Source organism: Pseudorca crassidens, chromosome X, assembly GCF_039906515.1.
Source record: "Pseudorca crassidens isolate mPseCra1 chromosome X, mPseCra1.hap1, whole genome shotgun sequence".
In the NCBI taxonomy this organism is placed as follows: Eukaryota; Metazoa; Chordata; class Mammalia; order Artiodactyla; family Delphinidae; genus Pseudorca; species Pseudorca crassidens.
In genome coordinates this window covers 91,278,987-91,298,854 of record NC_090317.1, presented here as the reverse complement: position 1 = coordinate 91,298,854, position 19,868 = coordinate 91,278,987, and the positions used below count along the sequence as shown (strand labels likewise).

The following is a 19,868-nucleotide window of genomic DNA, read 5'->3' as shown; positions in this document are numbered from 1 at the left end:
AGGATGCCTATCAAGTTAGTGACCTACTTTGTGGGGGAAAAAAATCACAAGTCATGGTAGAGAAACTATTATATTAAATAACAGAATATTTAAGACAATGTGGCATTAGCACAAGGATAGATGGATAGACATATAGTCCAGTAGAACTAAAAAGATAATCCAAATATGTACGGACACCTGAATTATGATAAAGTTGAAACTGCAAAACAGTAGTGACAGGATGATATTTTCAAGTAAATGTGGATGGGTTACCAGATGTCTATATGGGGACAAAAATGACATTTAACCCCCTAACTCTCACTATATACAAAAATCTGCTACAGGTAATTTGTAAATCTAATGTGAAAGGTAACACGATGAAGTGTCTGGAAAATAGTATAGGAAAATGTTTTCATAAGCTTGGTGTAGGGAAAACATTCAAAAACAAGACATGAAAAGCACTACTCATAAAGGAAAAGACATACATGTTACAAGATTAAAAATACAGCAGTAAAGGCAACCTATAGATGGGGAGATTATCGGCAGCTTTCATAAGTGATAAAGCGTTCTGATCTGGAACATATAAAATAACCCCTACAAATCAAAAGACACATACAAACAATGCAGAAAAATAGACAAGAGATGTGAATAGATACTTCACTAAAAGGAAAAAATAAACATATGGACATATGTTCTATGAACATAAGAAAATATACCCAACCCTGTTAGCACTCAGGTAAATGAAAATTTAAGCCACATTGAGACACCACTTGGCACCCACCAGAAACATTATAATTATATGACTAAAATGCCATAAGATGTGGCTTCCCTGGTGGTGCAGTGGTTGAGAGTCCGCCTGCCGATGCAGGGGACACGGGTTCGTGCCCTGGTCCGGGAAGATCCCACATGCCGCGGAGCGGCTTGGCCCATGAGCCATGGCCGCTGAGCCTGCGCGTCTGGAGCCTGTGCTCCGCAACTGGAGAGGCCACAACAGTGAGAGGCCCGCACACTGCAAAAATAAATAAATAAATAGATAAATAAAATGCCATAAGATTGTGTTGAAATGGGAACTCGCACACGCTGTTAGTAGGAATGTTAAAAACTGGTATAACTGCTTGGGAAAACAGTTTGGCATTATTTACTAAAGTTAATGATTTGCAAACACTATGACCCAGAAATTCTACTCTTAGGTACACACTTTAGAGAAAATCATGCACGTGTGCTCTAGAAAACAAGTAGGATGTTCACAGAAGCACTATTTCTAATACTAAGTTGTGGGAAAAATCCAAATGTCCCTCAAAAATACAGTAGGTAAATTGTGGCACAATCTTTCAAAGGAATACTATGTGGTAATGAAAAGGAATGAACTACAGCTGCATATCCAACATAGATGAATGTCACAATTGTACTAATGAGCAAAAGAATCCAGCCACAAAAGAGCACATACTGCATAATTCTATTTATATACAGTAAGAGAACAGGCAAGCCTAATCCATGATGTCAGAAGTTAGGAGAGTGATTACATTTGAGGCTGATATTGATTGAAAGAGGGCATGAAGGGGGATTTAGGTCGTGATTTATGTTATAATCTTCACGTTGACCTGGGGGTGGCTCCACAGTGTGTCTACTTTGTGATAATTCATCAAGCTGTACACTTATAAACTGTACTTCATGTATGTTATAATTAAAGGTACTTTATATCTTTATACTTAAAATTATTTTTGACAAATGCAAAGGCACTTTAATGGAAAATGGGAGTTCCCAGTTCAACAAATGGTGTTGGAACAACTGGATATCCATATGCCAAAAAATAAAAATAAAAAAAGAACTTCAATCCATATCTCCAACATATATAAAAATTAACTCAAAATGGATCACAGACCTACATGTAAAATCTAAACCTATAAAATTTTTAGAAGAAAATATAAGAGAAAATCTTTTTAACCTTAGGTTTACCAAGTATTTCTTTGATGTGACACCAAAATTCAAAAGACACTGTTAAAAGAATAAAAAGCCATGGAACAGGAGAAAATATTTACAAATCATATACCCGACAAAGAAGCTGTATTGAGAATACATAAGAACTAGAACTCTCAAAACTGAAAAAAAAAAAAAGCAAAAGAGACATACTTTACCAAAGATATATAAATGGGAAATAAGCACATACAAAGATGCTCAACATCATTAGCCATGAGGAAACTACAAATCAAAACCACAATGAGCTACCACTACATACGTATCAGAATGGGAAAAGAAACTGACAATGCCAAGTGCTGGTGATGTGGAACAACTGGAAGTCTCATTTATCATAGATAGGGATGCAAATGGAACAGCCACTTTGGAACAGTTTTCTAGTTTCTTATGAAGTTAAGCATATACTCCCATAGGACCTGCAATCCCACTCACAGGTATATTTACCCAAGTGGAAAGAAAACTTATGTAAACCCAAAAACCTGTACATGAACATTTATATAGCAGGTATATTTGTAATCACCAAAATATGGAAACAACCCAAATGTTTTTCAACCAGTGAGTGAAAAACAAACTGTAATCTATACAATGTAATACTACTCAACAAGAAAACTGAAAGAACTAATGATACATGCAACAACATGGGTGAACCTCAAATGTATTACCCTAAGTGAAAGAAGCCAGACTCAACAAGCTACATACTGTATTATTCCATTTATATAACATGGGAAAGGCAAAACTATAGAGACCAAAAATATATCAGTGATTACAAGGGGCCAGGGTGTGGCCAGGGGTTGACTACAAAGGGGAAATACAGTTGACCCTTGACAACACAGATTGACAATCTGACAACACAGATTTGAACTACATGGGTCCACTTATATGCAGATTTCTTTCAGTAAATATATTGGAAAAATTTTTGGAGATTTGCAACAATTTGAAAAAACTCACAGATGAATTGCATAGCCTAGAAATATTGAAAATATTAAGAAAAATTTAGGAATGTCATGAAAGCATAAAATATATGTAGATACTATTCTATCCTTACATAGGCATATGGTGATATTTATATAAAATTAATAATGTGTTAGTTTTCCTACTATTTTATAACTTTGCTTTCAAAGAATTTTATTACCGTACAGTATGCCCTTGTCTCTCATAATTGGAGAAACTGCTTATCAGCCTATCATCACAGGTAAGTGGGTTTTTAAAAAATATAACAATGTTTCCAATACTGTATTATGAATATGACTGTAATACTGTATGCCATAAAATAATATAACCATTCATTAGTATATAGGCTAAGCTACCATGAAGCAATCATATCGACTACACTATGCTACCATAAAGCAATCATATTGCTGCTTCGTTATCAATGTATAAATCGTTATAACTGTAAATAAATATGAATTTTTCATATTATCTTTTCATTGTTGATATCGTGTTAATAATCTGTATAACATCTACAGTATTTTGTATCATATAAGACAATATTAATGTAGGTACTGACAGACGTGATTCATCTTGTAAACAGACGACACAAACTTAAGTATCGACAAATACAGTGCAGTACTGAACATGTATTTTCTCTTCCTTATGATTTTCTTAATGACATTTCCTTATCTCTAGCTTACTTTATTGTAAGAATACAGTATTTAATACATATAACATACAAAATATGTGTTAATAGACTGTTTATGTTATTGGTAAAGCTTTTGGTCAACACTAGGCTATTAGCAGTTAAATTTTGACGGAGTCCAAAGTTATACGTAAATTTTCAACTGTGCAGGGAGCTGGAACCACTAACCCCCGAGTTTCCAAGGGTCAACTGTATTGGGAGGCGATAGAACTGTTCTACATCTTCATTGTGGCAGTGTCAAAACTTGCAGAGTTTGCCAAAAGATGCAGAACTGTACACTGAAGGCCTATTTTACTGTATACAGATTATACCTTAATTTTTTATTAAAAAAATTAAGGTTCCTCCAGGTAATTTGGAATAACTTCACCTGTTAAAGGTGAAGTAGTTAAATCCAAATCTCTTCACATATCCTCCAAACAACTATACAGATCAATATGAAGAACAAATAAAACTACACATAACCTATACCTTCAGTATAACTTATAATAGAAAATAGAGAGTACTATACACATTTCTAATTACCTATGATTGAAAAACAAATACCAAATTCCAGCTCAGCTGGCTTTCAAATTACTGCCACAAACCTTTCTGGAGTGTGAGAAGGGTATGAAGAAAACAGTCAAGAGAACAGAGAGGGGAGCAGAGAACCTAAGAATGAGCTGAAATCAAAGCTTAGAAAGAGAAAATCTACCATAAGTATAAAAACACTGAAAAGTGGGCTAGATCAGTCACAGCACCAGCTATAAGAACGGTATATGGGACCCAAGGTGGCAGTCACAAAAAAGCATCACCTCCAAGGGAGCAGATGATAAAAAGGAATGAGGAAGAACCATGTGGAGATTGGGTTGTAAAGGGGAAAAGCTAGAGGGGGAAACTGAAGGTCATGTGAGACAAAAAATGACCTAAACAAACTAAAACAAGTCAGAGCACACACAAGGGGCCCCTCCACAGTGCCAAAAGAAAGTCTCCATTAAGGGAACTGCAGTTTGCCTCACTGACAAAAGAGGGGGCTCTTGAGCCAAGAATCGTGCAAGTCACCACAACCTCCAACAGTCCTTAAAAAGATGAAAACAGTGTGCATCCATTCAAAGCTTGAGAACAACAGAAAATGAGAAAATATTTCAGGTGATAAGAAATTCACCCCACAATGGCATTGACAAAATGACAGAGTAGGCAGCTCCCAGCCCTTAGCTTCTCTCCCACTACCACCGCAAAAATGAAAATTAAAAAACAAACAAACAAGTGTCAGAACCAACTTTGTCAAAACTCTGGAAAACAAAGGTTTGCAGTAACCACATGGAATCAAGAAAAAGGCAACTTAAAAGACATCAGGAGGGCTTCCCTGGTGGCGCAGTGGTTGAGAGTCCGCCTGCCGATGCAGGGGACGCAGGTTCGTGCCCCAGTCCGGGAGGATCCCACATGCCGCGGAGCAGCTGGGCCTGTGAGCCATGGCCGCTGAGCCTGTGCTCCGCAACGGGAGAGGCCACAGCAGTGAGAGGCCCGCGTACCGCCAAAAAAAAAAAAAAAAAGACATCAGGAAGACTTCATGGCATCTTTACTTGCCCCTCTCCTAAGAGACAGCAGTCTTGAAGCAGCAGCAGCCAATGTTCCCCATGTGGGACCCCCAACCCCTAATTCTAAAGGAAGCAGAGCAGACCTTATTCACAAATTAGTGTGTGTCTGTTCTAACCTGTCTGGGGCTACCAGAAAGACTGATGCAAGGTGCTCCTCTCTGTTTCACCTAACTCTGAACTCAGGCCAGAAAGCAGTAGGCATTGCTCTTAAAGGCTGCAAGGCAAACTAACAACCCAGAGATGCCTGGGGCAAAAGATTACAGTCCAGACAGACAACAGACTGCCTAAGGCCTGAGAGGAAATACTGGGGGGGATTCTTTGGGAAATTAGGACATTCAAAAGCACCCATGTACAGGGGAATGTAGAAAGCCACACATATGCCCAGGATAAGACTCATGCTCACAAGAGACCTTAGAAGACTCTAACTGCTCTAATTCTTCCTGAGCATAGAAAAATGAAAAGCTTCCAAATTTGTACAAGAACTGAGTATAAATTTGACACATAAACTCATTTAAGGTTGTACAAAATAGGAAAATGCAGACTAATCTCACTTATGAACAACAGTGCAAAAAATCCTAAATAAAATACAGTTAACCCTTGAACAACATGGGGGTTAATCTACGTATAACTTATAGTCAGCCCTCCATATCAGTGGTTTTCCACATCTGTGGATTCACCAAACATGGACTGTGTAGTACTGAAGTATTTACTATTCAAAAACATCCACATATAAGTGGACCCAGACAGTTCAAACCCATGTTGTCCAAGGGTCAACTGTATAAGCAAAAGGAATAGATCCACATGACCAATTAAAATTTATTCCAGGCATACAATGATAGTTCAATATTAGAAGATTCATTAACATAAATCACCATTAAACAGACCTAAAGAGAAAACTTACATGATTAATCTAATTAATATAAGAAATGCTGATACAAAAATATTGAAACAGAATTCAATACCCAATCCCAATTAAAAAAAAAACAGTAAAGATTAGAATAAATGGTAATTTCCTTAAAATAACCAGATAGGAAGGAAGGGAGGGAGGGAAGGAGGGAGGGAGGGAGGGAGGGAGGGAGGGAGGGAGGGAGGAAGGAAGGAAGTTTTACATAGGGGCCTTGAGTCACCATGAATAGCATAACGATGTAAGTTTAGGTGGGGGCTGGCCACACCAGAAAGATCAACCACATGATTTAGGGTGGGGGCTTTGGGTCACTCCCAGAGGGGCTGGAGACAGACAGTAGCCACATGGACAATCATGCCTATAAAATGAAGCCCTAATTAAAAACTCTGGGGGACTTCCCTGGTGGTCCAATGGCTAAGACTCCACGCTCCCAATACAGGGGACCCAGGTTCGATCCCTGGTCTTGGAACTAGATCCCACATGCCGCAACTAAAGATCCTGCAGGCTGCAACTAAAAGATCCTGCATGCGGCAGTGAAGATCCCAAGTGCCACAACTAAGACCTGGTGCAGCCAAAATAAATAAATAAGTAAATGTTTACAAACAAACAAACAAAAAACTCTGAACACCAAGGATCACAAGAGCTTCCCTGGTTGCCAGAACTCCATGTGTACTATCACACATCAATGCCAACCACACAAAGTCATGCACCCTGACTCCATGGGGAGAGAAAAACGGAAGCTCCATGTTTGGTACTTTCTGGGGCTCTGCCCTATGTACTTCTTCCCTTGGCAGGTTCCAATCTGTATCCTTCCCCTGTAAAAAGCCATAACCATGAGTATAACAGTTTTCAGTGAGTTCTGTGAGTCCCTCCAGTGAATTGTCAAACCTAAGGGTGACCTTGGGGACCCCCAAACTTGTAATTGGTGTCAGAAGTGAGGGTGGTCTCTTATTGGGACAGTTCCCTCTAACTTCAGAGTTGTCCAACTTTTCATAGATAGAATGATAGAAAGTCACAAACATGTAGTTATCCCTAAGTTATTTTATAAATTTATTGTGATCCCAATTTAAAAAACAAGCTTTTTAATGGTACTAAACAAGGTAGTACTAAAGATCATATCAAAAAATAAATGTGCAACAATAGCTAGAAAAGTCTGGGAAAGAAAAAGTGTGAGGAAGGGAGTAGCCCTACCAAATACCAGAACATACTCTGATACAGGCATTCTCTTAAAGCACAGGGTGAAAGACCCACTTTTTAATAAGTGGTGCTGGGTCAACTGGAAAGCAATTTGGGAAAGGCTAAATTGGATCCATACCTCATTACATACACAAGTATAAACACCAAATGGATTGGGGGCTAAATGTAAAAAACGGAAACCAAACAAAGTACTAGAAGAAAGCATGGGTGAATGTCCATATAACCTGAATTGAGGGAAAGACTTTCTAACTATGAATAAAAATTCAGATGTAATAAAAGATTAATAAATACAACCACAAAAATATAAAAACACTTTGGTAAGTCCAATGACAAACCAGTGGGGGAAATCTGTTGCAACATATATCACAAATAAAGATTGCTGTAACATATATCACAGATAAAGATTAATACCCTTAATATATAAAGAACTCTTAAAAATCAAAGGGAAAAGAAGAACAAATATGTGATAGAAAATTAGACAAAAAACATAAGACAATTAACAAGAGATATAAAAATGGCTCTTATAGATATTTTATTTATTTTTTGGCTGCACTATGAGCTTGCAGGATCTTAGTTCCCCAACTAGGAACTGAACCTGGGGCCATGGCAGTGAAAGCGCCGAGTCCTAACCACTGGATCGCCAGGGAACTCCTGTAAATGGCTCTTAAATATAGGAAATTACATTCAACTTTACTCATAATAATAGTAATGCTAATTAAAACTATACAGACATACCTTTTCTTACCTAGCAGATTAGAAAAACTTAAAAGCCAGACAATATACTCTGTTGGTACAGCCATAGAGAAATAGGTACTATCACACAATGTTGGTGGGAATGTTAAACAGTACAACCCTTATGGAAGGGAATTTAGCAATATCTAATAAATTGTGTTTACCCTTTGACCTATCAATGCCACTTGTAGGAATTTACATAGAAGATATACTTGCACAAAAAGGAAACAACATATGCACAATATATTTCATTTCAGCATTATTATTATTTTTTTTTTTTTTGCGGTACGCGGGCCTCTCACTGTTGTGGCCCTCTCCCATTGCAGAGCACAGGCTCCAGACGCACAGGCTCAGCGGCCATAGCTCACGGGCCCAGCCACTCCGCGGCATGTGGGATCTTCCCGGACCGGGGCACGAACCCGTGTTCCCTGCATCGGCAGGCGGACTCTCAACCACTGCGCCACCAGGGAAGCCCCAGCATTATTCTTAATTACAAAATACTGAAACAACCAAAATTCACATGTATATAGGAGAATGGTTGAACAAACTGGTACATCCACTAACAGAATACTATACAGCTATAAAAATGAACGAGTCACATAAACAGAACAATCCAAAGTTCGTATGAAATCACAAAAGACCCTGAATAGACAAAGCAATCTTGAGAAAGGACAACAAAGCTGGCAGCATCACACACCCTAATTTCAAACTATATTACAAAGCTATAGTAATCAAAATAGTATGGTACTTGCATAAAAACAGAACATAGATCAATGGAACAGAATAGAAGGCCCAGAAATAATCCCATGCATAAATGGTCAATTAATTTATGACAAAGGAGCCAAGACTATACAATGGGGAAAAGACAGCCTCTTCAATAAATTCTAAAATAAACTGTGTTGGGAAAACTGGACAGCCACATGCAAAAGAATGAAACTGGAGCACTATCTTATACTATGTGCAAAAATTAACTCAAAATGGATTAAAGACTTGAACATAAGACCCCAAACCATAAAATTCCTAGAATAAAACATAGGTAGTAAGCTCCTTGACACTGGTCTCGGTAATGATTTCTTTTTGGATTTGGCAACAAAAGCAAAACTCAACAAATAGGACTACATTGAAAAAAAAGAGCTTCAGTACACCAAAGGAATCCATCAACAAAATGAAAAGGCAACCTACCAGATAGGAGAAAACATCTGCAAATCATATAATTGATAAGGGGTTAATATCCAAAATATATAAAGAACTCACATAACTCAGTATCAAAAAAACGAACAACCCAATTAAAAAATAAGCAGAGGGGGTTTCCCTGGTGGAGCAGTGGTTGAGAGTCCGCCTGCCGATGCAGGGGACATGGGTTCGTGCCCCGGTCTGGGAAGATCCCACATGCCGCAGAGCGGCTGGGCCTGTGAGCCATGGCCGCTGAGCCTGCATGTCTGGAGCCTGTGCTCCACAAAGGGAGAGGCCACAACAGTGAGATGCCCGCGTACCGCAAAAAAAAAAAAAAAAAAGCAGAGGACCTGAATAGACATTTTTCCAAAGAATACATACAGATGGCCAACAGGAACATTAGAAGATGCACTAATCATCAGAGAAATGCAAATCAAAACTACAATGACCTATCATCTCACACCTGTCAGAATGGCCATTATCAAAGAGACAAGCAATAGCAAGTGTCAGCAAGGATGTGGAGAAAAGGGAATCCTTGTGCACTGTTAGTGATAATGTAAATTGGTGCAGCCATTAGGGAAAACAGTATACAGGTCCTTCAAAAAATTAAAAATAGGGCTTCCCTGCTGGCACAGTGGTTGAGAGTCTGCCTGCCGATGCAGGGGACACGGGTTCGTGCCCCGGCCCGGAAGGATACCACATGCCACGGAGCGGCTAGGCCCGTGAGCCATGGCCACTAAGCCTGTGTGTCCGGAGGCTGTGCTGCACAATGGGAGAGGCCACAACAGTGAGAGGCCCGCGTACCGCAAAAAAAAAATAATTAAAAATAAAATACCATATGATCCAGCAATTCCACTTCTGGGTATTTATTCAAAAAGAAACAAAAACACTGACTGGAAAAGATATTTGCACCTTCATGTTCACTGCAGCATTATTTCCAATAGCCAAGACAAGGACTCAACCTAAGTGTCCATGGCTGGATCAATGGATTAAGAAAATGTGATAAGGAGGCTAGGAAGATGGTGGAAGAGTAAGATGCGGAGATCACCTTCCTCCCCACAGATACACCAGAAATACATCTACACGTGGAACAACTCCTACAGTACACCTACTCAAGGCTGGCAGAAGACCTCAGGCCTCCCAAAAGGCAAGAAACTCCCCACGTACCTGGGTAGGGCAAAAGAAAAAAGAATAAACAGAGACAAAAGAATAGGGACGGGGCCCACACCAGTGGGAGGGAGCTATGAAGGAGGAAAGGTTTCCACACACTAGGAAGGCCCTTCACAGGCAGACTGCGGGTGGCGGAGGGGGGAGCTTCGGAGTCACGGAAGAGATCACAGCCACAGGGGTGCGGAGGGCAAAGCGGAGAGATTCCCGCACAGAGGAGCGGTGCCAACTGGCACTCACCAACCCGAGAGCCATCTCTGCTCACCCGCCGGGGTGGGCGGGGGCTGGGAGCTGAGGCTTGGGCTTCGGAGATCGGATCCCAGGGAGAGGACCGGGGTTGGCGACGCGAACACAGCCTGAAGGGGTTAGTGCACCCCTTCAGTGCACTAACCGGGAGGGAGTCCAGGAAAAGGTCTGGACCTGCCGAAGAGGCAAGAAACATTTTCTTCCCTCTTTGTTTCCTGGTGCGCGAGAAGAGGAGATTCAGAGCGCCGTTTAAAGGACCTCCAGAGACGGGCGCAAGCCACGGCTATCAGCACAGACCCCAGAGACGGGCATGAGACGCTAAGGCCACTGCTGCCACCACCAAGAAGCCTGTGTGCGAGCACAGGTCACTATCCCCACCTCCCCTAACGGGAGCCTGTGCAGCCCGCCACTGCCAGGGTCCCGTGATCCAGGGACAACGTCCCTGGGAGAACGCATGGTGCTCCTCAGGCCGGTGCAACGTCAGACCGGCCTCTGCCGTCACAGGGTTGCCCTGCATCCATGCCCCTCCCTCCCCCCGGTCTGAGTGAGCCAGAGCCCCTGAATCAGCGGCACCTTTAACCCCGTCCTGTCTGAGCGAAGAACAGACGCCCTCCGGCAACCTATATGCAGAGGCAGTGCCAAATCCAAAGCAGAGCCCCGGGAGCTGAGCGAACAAAGAAGAGAAAGGGAAACTTCTCCCAGCAGCCTCAGGAGCAGCGGATTAAATCTCCACAATCAACTTGATGTACCCTGCATCTGTGGAATACATGAATAGACAACGAATCATCCCAAATTAAGGAGGTGGACTTTGAGAGCAAGATATATTATTTTTTCCCCTTTTCCTCTTTTTGTGAGTCTGTATGTGTATGCTTCTGTGTGAGATTTCGTCTGTATAGCTTTGCTTTCACCATTTGTCCTAGGGTTCTGTCCATCCATTTTTTGTTGTTTTTTTACTTAAAAATTTTTGTTCTTAATAATTATCTTTTATTTTAATAACTTTATTTTATTTTATCTTACTTTATTTTATTTTATCCTCTTTCTTTCTCTTTCTTCCTTCCTTCCTTCCTTCCTTCCTTTCTTTCTTTCTTTTCTTTCTTTCTTTCTACTTTTTCTCCCTTTTATTCTGAGCCGTGTGGATGAATGGCTCTTGATGCTGCAACCAAGAGTCAGTGCTCTGCCTCTGAGGTGGGAGAGCCAACTTCAGGACACTGGTCCACAAGAGACCTCCCAGATCCATGAAATATCAAACAGTGAAAATCTCCCAGAGATCTCCATCTCAACACCAACACCCAGCTTCACTCAACGACCAGCAAGCTACAGTGCTGGACACCCTATGCCAAACAACTAGCAACACAGGAACACAACCCCACCCATTAGCAGGGAGGCTGCCTAAAATCATAATAAGGCCACAGACACCCCAAAACACACCACCAGATGTGGAACTACCCACCAGAAAGACAAGATCCCGCCTCATCCACCAGAACACAGGCACTAGTCCCCTCCGCCAGGAAGCCTACACAACCCACTGAACCAACTTTAGCTACTGGGGACAGACACCAAAAACAAAGGGAACTACGAACCTGCAGCCTGCAAAAATGAGACCCCAAACACAGTAAGATAAGCAAAATGAGAAGACCGAAAAACACACAGCAGATGAAGGAGCAAGATAAAAACCCACCAGACCTAACAAATGAAGAGGAAATAGACAGTCTACCTGAAAAAGAATTCAGAATAACAATAGTGAAGATGATCCAAAATCTTGGAAATAGAATAGAGAAAATACAAGAAACATTTAACAAGGTCCTAGAAGAACTAAAGAGGAAACAAGCAACGATAAACAAAACAATAAATGAAATTAAAAATACTCTAGGGCTTCCCTGGTGGCGCAGTGGTTGAGAGTCCGCCTGCTGATGCAGGGGACACGGGTTTGTGCCCCGGTCTGGGAAGATCCCACATGCCGCAGAGCGGCTGGGCCCATGAACCATGGATGCTGAGCCTTCACGTCTGGAGCCTGTGCTCTGCAACAGGAGAGGCCACAACAGTGAGAGGCCCGCATACCGCAAAAAAAAAAACCAACTCTAGATGGGATCAATAGCAGAATACCTGAGGCAGAAGAACGGATAAGTAACCTGGAAGATAAAATAGTGGAAATAACTACTGCAGAGCAGAATAAAGAAAAAACAATGAAAAGAACTGAGGAAAATCTCAGAGACCTCTGGGACAACACTGAACGCACCAACATTCGAATTATATGGGTCCCAGAAGAAGAAGAGAAAAAGAAAGGGACTGAGAAAATATTTGCAGAGATTATAGTTGAAAACTTCCCTAATACGGGAAAGGAAACAGTTAATCAAGTCCAGGAAGCACAGAGAGTCCCATACAGGATAAATCCAAGGAGAAACACACCAAGACACATATTAATCAAACTGTCAAAAATTAAATACAGGGCTTCCCTGGTGGTGCAGTGGTTGAGAGTCTGCCTGCCGATGCAGGGGACAAGGGTTCGTGCCGCGGCCCAGGAAGATCCCACATGCCGTGGAGTGGCTGAGCCCGTGAGCCACGGCCGCTGAGCCTACATGTCCGGAGCCTGTGCTCCACAACGGGAGAGGCCACAACAGCGAGAGGCCCGCGTACTGCAAAAAAAAAAAAAAATTAAATACAAAGAAAACATATTAAAAGCAGCAAGGGAAAAACAACAAATAACACACAAGGGAATCCCCATAAGGTTAACAGCTGATCTTTCAGCAGAAACTCTGCAAGCCAGAAGGGACTGGCAGGACATATTTAAAGTGATGAGGGAGAAAAACCTACAACCAAGATTACTCTACCCAGCAAGGATCTCATTCAGATTTGATGGAGAAATTAAAACCTTTACAGAGCAGCAAAAGCTGAGAGAGTTCAGCACCACCAAACCAGCTTTACAACAAATGCTAAAGGAACTTCCCTAGGCAGGAAACACAACAGAAGGAAAAGACCTACAATAACAAACCCAAAACAATTAAGAAAATGGGAATAGGAACATACATACTGATAATTACTTTAAATTTAAATGGATTAAATGCTCCCACCAAAAGACACAGACTGGCTGATGGATACAAAAGCAAGACCCATATATATGCTGTCTACAAGAGACCCACTTCAGACCTAGAGACACATACAGACTGAAAGTAAGGGGATGGAAAAAGATATTCCATGCAAATGGAAACCAAAAGAAAGCTGGAGTAGCAATTCTCATATCAGACAAAATAGACTTTAAAATAAGGACTATTAAAAGAGACAAAGAAGGACACGACATAATGATCAAGGGATCGATCCAAGAAGAAGATATAACAATTGTAAATATTTATGCACCCAGCATAGAACACCTCAATACATAAGTCAAATACTAACAGCCATAAAAGGGGAAATCAACAGTAACACATTCATCATAGGGGACTTTAACACCCCACTTTCACCAATGGACAGATCATCCAAAATCAAAATAAATAAGGAAACACAAGCTTTACATGATACATTAAACAAGATGGACTTAATTGATATTTATAGGACATTCCATCCAAAAACAACAGAATACACATTTTTCTCAAGTGCTCATGGAACATTCTCCAGGATAGATCATATCTTGGGTCACAAATCAAGCCTTGGTAAACTTAAGAAAATTGAAATTGTATCAAGTATCTTTTCCGACCACAACTCTATGAGACTAGATATCAACTACAGGAAAAGATCTGTAAAAACTACAAACACGTGGAGGCTAAACAATACACTACTTCATAACGGAGTGATCACTGAAGAAATCAAAGAGGAAATCAAAAAATACCTAGAAACAAATGACAGAGGAGACACGACGACCCAAAACCTATGGGATGCAGCAAAAGCAGTTCTAAGAGGGAAGTTTATACCAATACAATCTTACCTTAAGAAACAGGAAACATCTCGAATAAACAACCTAACCTTGCACCTAAAGCACTTAAAGAAAGAAGAACAAAAAAACCCCAAAGTTAGCAGAAGGAAAGAAATCATAAAGGTCAGATCAGAAATAAATGAAAAAGAAATGAAGGAAACGATAGCAAAGATCAATAAAACTAAAAGCTGGTTCTTTGAGAAGAGAAACAAAATTGATAAACCGTTAGCCAGACTCATCAAGAAAAAAAGGGAGAAGTCTCAAATCAATAGAATTAGAAATGAAAAAGAAAAAGTAACAACTGACACTGCAGAAATACAAAACATCATGAGAGATTACTACAAGCAACTCTATGCCAATAAAATGGACAACCTGGAAGAAATGGCCAAATTCTTAGAAATGCATAAGATGCCAAGACTGAATCAGGAAGAAATAGAAAATATGAAGAGACCAATCACAAGCACTGAAATTGAAACTGTGATTAAAAATCTTCCAACAAACAAAAGCCCAGGACCAGATGGCTTCACGGGCGAATTCTATCAAACATTTAGAGAAAAGCTAACACCTATCCTTCTCAAGCTCTTCCAAAATATAGCAGAGGGAGGAACACTCCCAAACTCATTCTACGAGGCCACCATCACCCTGATACCAAAACCAGACGAGGATGTCGCAAAGAAAGAAAACTACAGGCCAATAACACTGATGAACATAGATGCAAATATCCTCAACAAAATACTAGCAAACAGAATCCAACAGCACATTAAGAGGATCATACACCATGATCAAATGGGGTTTATTCCAGGAATGCCAGGATTCTTCAATATATGCAAATCAATCAATGTGATACACCATATTAACAAATTGAAGGAGAAAAACCATATGATCATCTCAACAGATGCATACAAAGCTTTCGACAAAATTCAACACCCATTTATGATAAAAACACTGCAGAAAGTAGGCATAGAGGGAACTTTCCTCAACATAATAAAGGCCATATATGACAAACCCACAGCCAACATTATCCTCAATGGTGGAAAACTGAAAGCATTTCCACAAAGATCAGGAACAAGACAAGGTTGCCCACTCTCACCACTCTTACTCGACATAGTTTTGGAAGTTTTAGCCACAGCAATCAGAGAAGAAAAAGAAATAAAAGGAATCCAAATCAGAAAAGAAGAAGTAAAGCTGTCACTGTTTGCAGATGACATGATACTATATATAGAGAATCCTAAAGATGCTACCAGAAAACTACTAGAGCTAATTAATGAATCTGGTAAAGTAGCAGGATACAAAATTAATGCACAGAAATCCCTGGCATTCCTATACACTAAGGATGAAAAATCTGAAACTGAAATTAAGAAAACACTCCCATTTACCATTGCAAGAAAAAGAATAAAATATCTAGGAATAAACCTACCTAAGGAGACAAAAGACCTGTATGCAGAAAATTATAAGACACTGATGAAAGAAATTAAAGATGATACAAATAGATGGAGAGATACACCATGTTCTTGGATTGGAAGAATCAACATTGTGAAAATGACTCTACTACCCAAAGCAATCTAGAGATTCAATGCAATCCCTATCAAACTACCACTGGCATTTTTCACAGAACTAGAACCAAAAATTTCACAATTTGTATGGAAACACAAAAGACCCCGAATAGCCAAAGCAATCTTGAGAACGATAAATGGAGCTGGAGGAATCAGGCTCCCTGACTTCAGACTATACTAGAAAGCTACAGTAATCAAGACAGTATGGTCCTCGCACAAAAACAGAAATATAGATCAACGGAACAGGATAGAAAGCCCAGAGATAAACCCACGCACATATGGTCACCTTATCTTTGATAAAGGAGGCAAGAATATACAGTGGAGAAAAGACAGCCTCTTCAATAAGTGGTGCTGGGAAAACTGGACAGGTACCTGTAAAAATATGAGGTTAGAACACTCCCTAACAGTGTACACAAAAATAAGCTCAAAATGGATTAAAGACCTAAATGTAAGGCCAGAAACTATCAAAGTCTTAGAAGAAAACAAAGGCAGAACACTCTTATGACATAAATCACAGCAAGATCCTTTTTGACCCACCTCTTAGAGAAATGGAAATAAAAACAAAAATAAACAAATGGGACCTAATGAAACTTCAAAGCTTTTGCACAGCAAAGGAAACCATAAACAAGACCAAAAGACAACCCTCAGAATGGGAGAAAATATTTGCAAATGAAGCAACTGACAAAGGATTAATCTCCAAAATTTACAAGCAGCTCATGCAGCTCAATATCAAAAAAACAAACAACTGAATCCAAAATTGGGCAGAAGACCTAAATAGACATTTCTCCAAAGAAGATATACAGATTGCCAGCAAACACATGAAAGAATGCTCAACATCATTAATCATCAGAGAAATGCAAATCAAAACTACAATGACCTATCATCTCACACCTGTCAGAATGGCCATTATCAAAGAGACAAGCAATAGCAAGTGTCAGCAAGGATGTGGAGAAAAGGGAATCCTTGTGCACTGTTAGTGATAATGTAAATTGGTGCAGCCATTAGGGAAAACAGTATAGAGGTTCTTGAAAAAATTAAAAATAGGGCTTCCCTGGTGGTGCAGTGGTTGAGAGTCCACCTGCTGATGCAGGGGACACGGGTTCGTGCCCCGGTCCGGGAAGATCCCACATGCCACGGAGCGGCTGGGCCCGTGAGCCACGGCCGCTGAGCCTGCGCATCCAGAGCCTGCGCTCCGCAACGGGAGAGACCACAACAGTGAGCGGCCCGCGCACCGCAACGAAGAGTAGCCCCCACTCGCCACAACTAGAGAAAGCCCGCCCACAGCAACGAAGACCCAACCAAAAATAAATAAATTAATTAATTTTTAAAAACCTCAATAGTGATAAAACAAACAATCCAATTTAAAAATGGGCAGAAGACCTGATTGGACACTTTGCCAAAGAGGATATGTAAAAAGTAAATAAGTATTTATAAAGATACTCAACATCATTGGCCATTAGGGCAATGCAAATTAAAGCCATTATGAGATAACACTACACACTAGAATGAGTAAAATTAAAAACACAGTTGACCCTTGAACAACATGGGTTTGAGCTGCATGGGTCCACTTATATGTGGATTTTTTTCAGTAAATGCATACTACAGTACTACACGATCTGCAAGTTAGTTGGAAACACACATACAGAGGGCCGACTGTAGGTGGATTTTCAACTACTGGGGGAGTCAGTGCCCCTAACCCCAGCGTTATTCAAGTGTCAACGGTACTGACAATACCAAGTGCTGGCAAAAATGTGAAGCAATTGGAATTCTTAAACATTACTGGTGGAAATGAAAGATAATTCAACCATCCCAGAAAACAATTTGGCAGATTCCTAAAAAGTTAAGCCATACACTTACCACATGACCCAGCAATCCAATATTTACTCTAGAGAAATGAAAACATATGTTCACACAAAAACCTGTATATGAATGTTTAAAGTAGCTCTACTCACAACTGCCAAAAACTGAAAATAATTCAAATGTCTTTCAAAAGGAAAATGGATAAATAAGCTGTGGTACATCTACATCATGGAATGCCACTCAGCACTAAAAAGCAAAGAACTATGGACACACACAACTTGGCTGAATCTCCAGGGAATCATACTGAGTGAAAATAAATCCAATCTCAAAAGGTTACAGACTATGTGCTTTGATTTATATCACATTCTTGAAATGACAAAATTCTAGAAATGGAGAACAGATCAGTAATTGCTAGAAGTCTAGGCATAGGGTGAGGGGGGGAAAGGGATTGATGTGGCTATAAAAGGGTAACATAAGGGATCCTTGTGGTGATGGAACTGTGTCTTAACCATATCAATGTGAATATCCTGGTTGTGACATTGTGCTATAATTTTGCAAGATGCTACCATTGATGCAAACTGGGTAAAGATCTCTCTGTATTATTTTTACAACTGCATGTCAATCAATTGTTGCAAAAGAAAGTTTAATTTGAAAAAAGGGAAGTTATATACTGTATGATACCATTTATATGACATTCCTGAAGAGATAAAACTCTAGTGACACAGAACAGGTCTGTGGTTGCCTGAGGTTACAGGGAGGGGAGGATATGACTAAAAGGGGTTGCATGAGGCAGCTCTTTGGCGGGATGAAACTATTCTCTATCCCATAGATTAGTTATAACAATCTACACAGGTGTTAACATTTATCGACCTGAACAACAAAATCAATTTTACAGTACACTAATTTTAAAAATAAAAAAAATTTAAGTGAAAGAAAAAAGATAGTGGGCTGTGGGTGCCTACAGGACTTTGTCCCTGGCCAAATGAGAATCAAAAGTCCAACTGAGAAAATTACTTCAGCAAAATCATTTGGAAGACAAACAAATTCCCTAAGATATTTCATTCCCAAATTACATCTAGATATTATGTCTCCAGCTCACTGAAGAATGCTGTAAGGAATATCTGCAGGAAACCAGAGACTGCATTTATCATTAGGCTGTGATTGACGACAATTCCACCATTCACACGAAGATTCAGCAAAGAAATGCCTTGAAAGGCAATTGCAGGAAACCTTTACTTCCCTGAGGGCTTGATGTGTTCTCTCCTTGATGAGTAAAGTGAGCCAGACTACCTCTGGCTGCCAGAGGCTCAAAGAGAAATTTGCAACTCAACTAATATTGTACTGCGTAACTGTCTGTTGCCCTAAGTCATTTGTCTACATTCTAACCTGGCCTTGCTGCTGTCTCATTTTCCCTGATTCTAATGCTTATTTATAAATAATTTTCTTTTATGTCTGAGATTCCTACATCACTCATCACATTCATGGTAAAATAAAAGAAGGAACACACAATATCCTTACCTGGGCTTTGGCCATTTCCTGCTCTTCTTGGGAAAAGACAGATGTGTGAAGCCTGAGCTAAAAGAGTGGAGAAGTGGAGAGCATATGAGAGACCCCATCAGGCTTCCAGTGCCCAGAATTATCGGCCTAGAAATCCCCTCACATGAAGCTGCTCTGTGGAAGTTTGGGCGACCATGTGGTTTTAACAACCACTTGTGTATTCTTGAGTATTTTCCTCATGTGAACATCTAACACAAAAGGTTTTCTTCCATACATACTTGTGTACTGACTCAGAAATTGTATTTCTAGGTATTTTCCTTAATGAAATAATGTATCATAATTTCTCTTTAAGTACCTTCATCTCAGCATTGACTTTAACAATGCCAAACTTAAACGATCCTCTATGACCCATGATATGGGATTAATAAGGAAATACAAGGGATTAAATTCTATGTAGCTACTGAAAATAATGTTGTATGGTACTGTACACTTATTATCTGTGTATTTTCTGTACATATATCTAAATTACAAG

General features: G+C 40.0%; 1 protein-coding gene across 2 annotated transcripts in view; it reads right to left on the bottom strand.

The window, feature by feature from the left end:
* The window catches only part of LOC137217404 (zinc finger protein 182), a 28,638-nt gene that overhangs the window by 7,712 nt on the left and 1,058 nt on the right, over window positions 1-19,868 (bottom strand). For both annotated transcript variants that reach the window (XM_067724191.1, XM_067724193.1), the window contains exon 2: window positions 19,358-19,414. In XM_067724191.1, the coding sequence (XP_067580292.1) occupies window positions 19,358-19,372 (15 nt within the window). In that variant the 5' untranslated portion in view covers window positions 19,373-19,414. The remainder of the gene's footprint in view (window positions 1-19,357; window positions 19,415-19,868) is intronic.